This window comes from Branchiostoma belcheri, unplaced genomic scaffold (genome assembly GCF_001625305.1).
Source record: "Branchiostoma belcheri isolate BF01 breed outbred unplaced genomic scaffold, Haploidv18h27 scaffold324, whole genome shotgun sequence".
In the NCBI taxonomy this organism is placed as follows: Eukaryota; Metazoa; Chordata; class Leptocardii; order Amphioxiformes; family Branchiostomatidae; genus Branchiostoma; species Branchiostoma belcheri.
In genome coordinates this window covers 46095-48473 of record NW_017803937.1, presented here as the reverse complement: position 1 = coordinate 48473, position 2379 = coordinate 46095, and the positions used below count along the sequence as shown (strand labels likewise).

The window sequence follows — 2379 nt, the reverse complement described above, 5'->3', positions numbered from 1 at the left end:
CAAAGTCAAGACAAGGATGATGCAAATTAGTAAAGAAAGCTCCTGTTGTTTCAGAATAGGAAAATCAATCAATAGTTCGTGATTATGAACCTCCTTTTTTAAGAATGTTCTAATGTCATTGACGAATGGTAGTTGATGCTACCTAAAACTGTTTTCTTGACGCAACATTCAAACCCTTACCTTTCAATCATGTACGGTTGGCCCAGATTGACCCACCAGGCAGGGTTATCTTCCTCCTCGGTGTGTGTGCAGGAACCAGTCCGCATGTGGGTACTGGTGATGCCGTCTACTGCACGGCTGGGTACGGCTGCGTATAACCCATAGGTCATGTTGGTGCTTGTTTGGTACGCCATCTTGTCAAGAGCAACATTGACACCTGTCAAAGGTACAAGCTGTTTCATTAACAATATTTACTTACAAAATGATTTTTTTCAACCATGCATACTTCAATGGATGATGCTTACTTCATATTTCTTCGATAAAAGCCTTCTTTAATGAGGGAATGTTTCTTAAGCTACTTTAAGAAGTCTTCAGGAAGGCTACTAAACCGTCCCATATGAGGGTCTACACGGGGGATCCTGACAACGGTTAACGGTAAGCTCAGCGAGGTCGACAGCGCTTAACGGTAAATTCAGGACGGTTGGTAACGCTTAACGGTAAATTGATGTGCATGTTCTTTGTCACACGGCAGATTTGAGTACCTGAATGTGCTGTTTTATTAGTATGGCCTAGTATGAAGCTCTCATTAAACCAGGGCCCCGCCCCTCCTGGCCCCCGAGTGCGTCCACTAATGTTTGAAGGGGGGGGGGGTAGAGGCCCTCGCGATGTAGGGGGCCCAGAGGTAGGCTCCCTCGGGACATTTTCTAAATCTTCAACAAGAGTCCGTAGGACACAGATCTCCGTGAAGTAATCATTATACTCCGTGAAGTAGGTACATGTATACCTCCTGGCGGAGTATTGTGGGTAGACGGTTTTTCGTGTTCGCAGTCAAAAAACTGGGTTCACACCAATGCAGCCAGGGGATCGCGAGTTATAGCTGCAAACACATAGCCAATTTTCTATCGGTCCGCCATGCCGCGACTACCATGCATATGATCAGAACATCTGCTTGAAAAATAAAACATAATTTACATCCATGCATAATATCGACGGAATACACGGCCTGTACAAACACTCAAAACCCTTTCGTCTCTTTATGCCGTGCACTATTTCGGATTAAAAGGTCTTTGTAATCTGAGAGTAAACAGAAAATATTCAAACGGCAAAAAACTGAACACACATTAAATATTCGATTGTGTTTACATGGGTACATGTAGGACAAGATAGGTGAGTTAAGTGCGGATTAAAAGAAGTTACATGGAGAGAAGCAGCATGCACATGTTGTTCTGACCACGTCCTATACACAGAACCAGAAAGGCAAATTGTAGAAGGGGACGGAACCATTTCATCGTGGTCATGAACTTACCTACGTCACAGTTTTTCCATCTGCCCTGGTAGACCGCGGTGAAAGAACACCAGAGACGGTCATGGTCGACGTTGGTACAGGAATTGTAGGTTTTTCCTCCGTACGTAAATGGAAAATGGCACTCCCAGTCTGAAAAATAGGAATTTGAGTCAAAGGCATGAGGAGGGCAACTGTTCCGTTCCTGTACCTAAAGCCTAAAGCTATACCCAACACTTTGCCAAAGTCAATAATTATTTGGCTTTTGTATTCGAAGCTACACATCCTGAAGTCAAGTGACCGTCTCTGCCGGGGAATAATTCGGAACAGTATATGGGATAAAATGATATCTCTCCAACTACAAGACCAGCTGAGTTTGCTTTCTTTTTTGGTAAAATTAACGGGGGAAAAATTATACGCTTAACAATCAATAAACCGATAACGCTTAACGTTGAATAAGAGCGGGCCGGCTACGATTAACGGTGAATTAAAACAACACGTAACGCTTAACGGAAAAGGGCATGCATGCCTTCCCATATGCGGGAAAATATCAATATAGAATCAGAGAGGACACCGCCATACTATTTGCTACTATTTAAGGCACGACATGAAAGGAACTAAGTCCACACTAACTTAATTTTATTGATTACAATCTCTGAAGACCCCCAAACTAGTGTGCGGGGGCGAACAAAAAATTCCAGCCAAAATGCTACTAAACCACGGGAATAGAAAGCTGATATTGTTGAGATGCGGTAGTAGCGTAGCGACGTTTACGACAAGACGGAACACACGGGCCTTTGAGAGTAGACATTGTACTTAGTCCTAAAGTTCTGTGGAACCTGGGTGCCATCCTGTGTAGCCTGTAGTTACCGCTGGCTCCCTATTGTCGGTAGCTACCATTGACGACGGAAGAGAGGCTTCAGCCACAGATGTTTAGA

At 43.9% G+C, this 2379-nt stretch overlaps 1 protein-coding gene across 1 annotated transcript in view; it reads right to left on the bottom strand.

The window, feature by feature from the left end:
- Nucleotides 1–2379, bottom strand: part of LOC109475075 — a 46397-nt gene that overhangs the window by 11237 nt on the left and 32781 nt on the right. The window contains exon 4 of the mRNA XM_019775618.1: nucleotides 181–376. Within this exon, the coding sequence (XP_019631177.1) occupies nucleotides 181–376 (196 nt within the window). The remainder of the gene's footprint in view (nucleotides 1–180; nucleotides 377–2379) is intronic.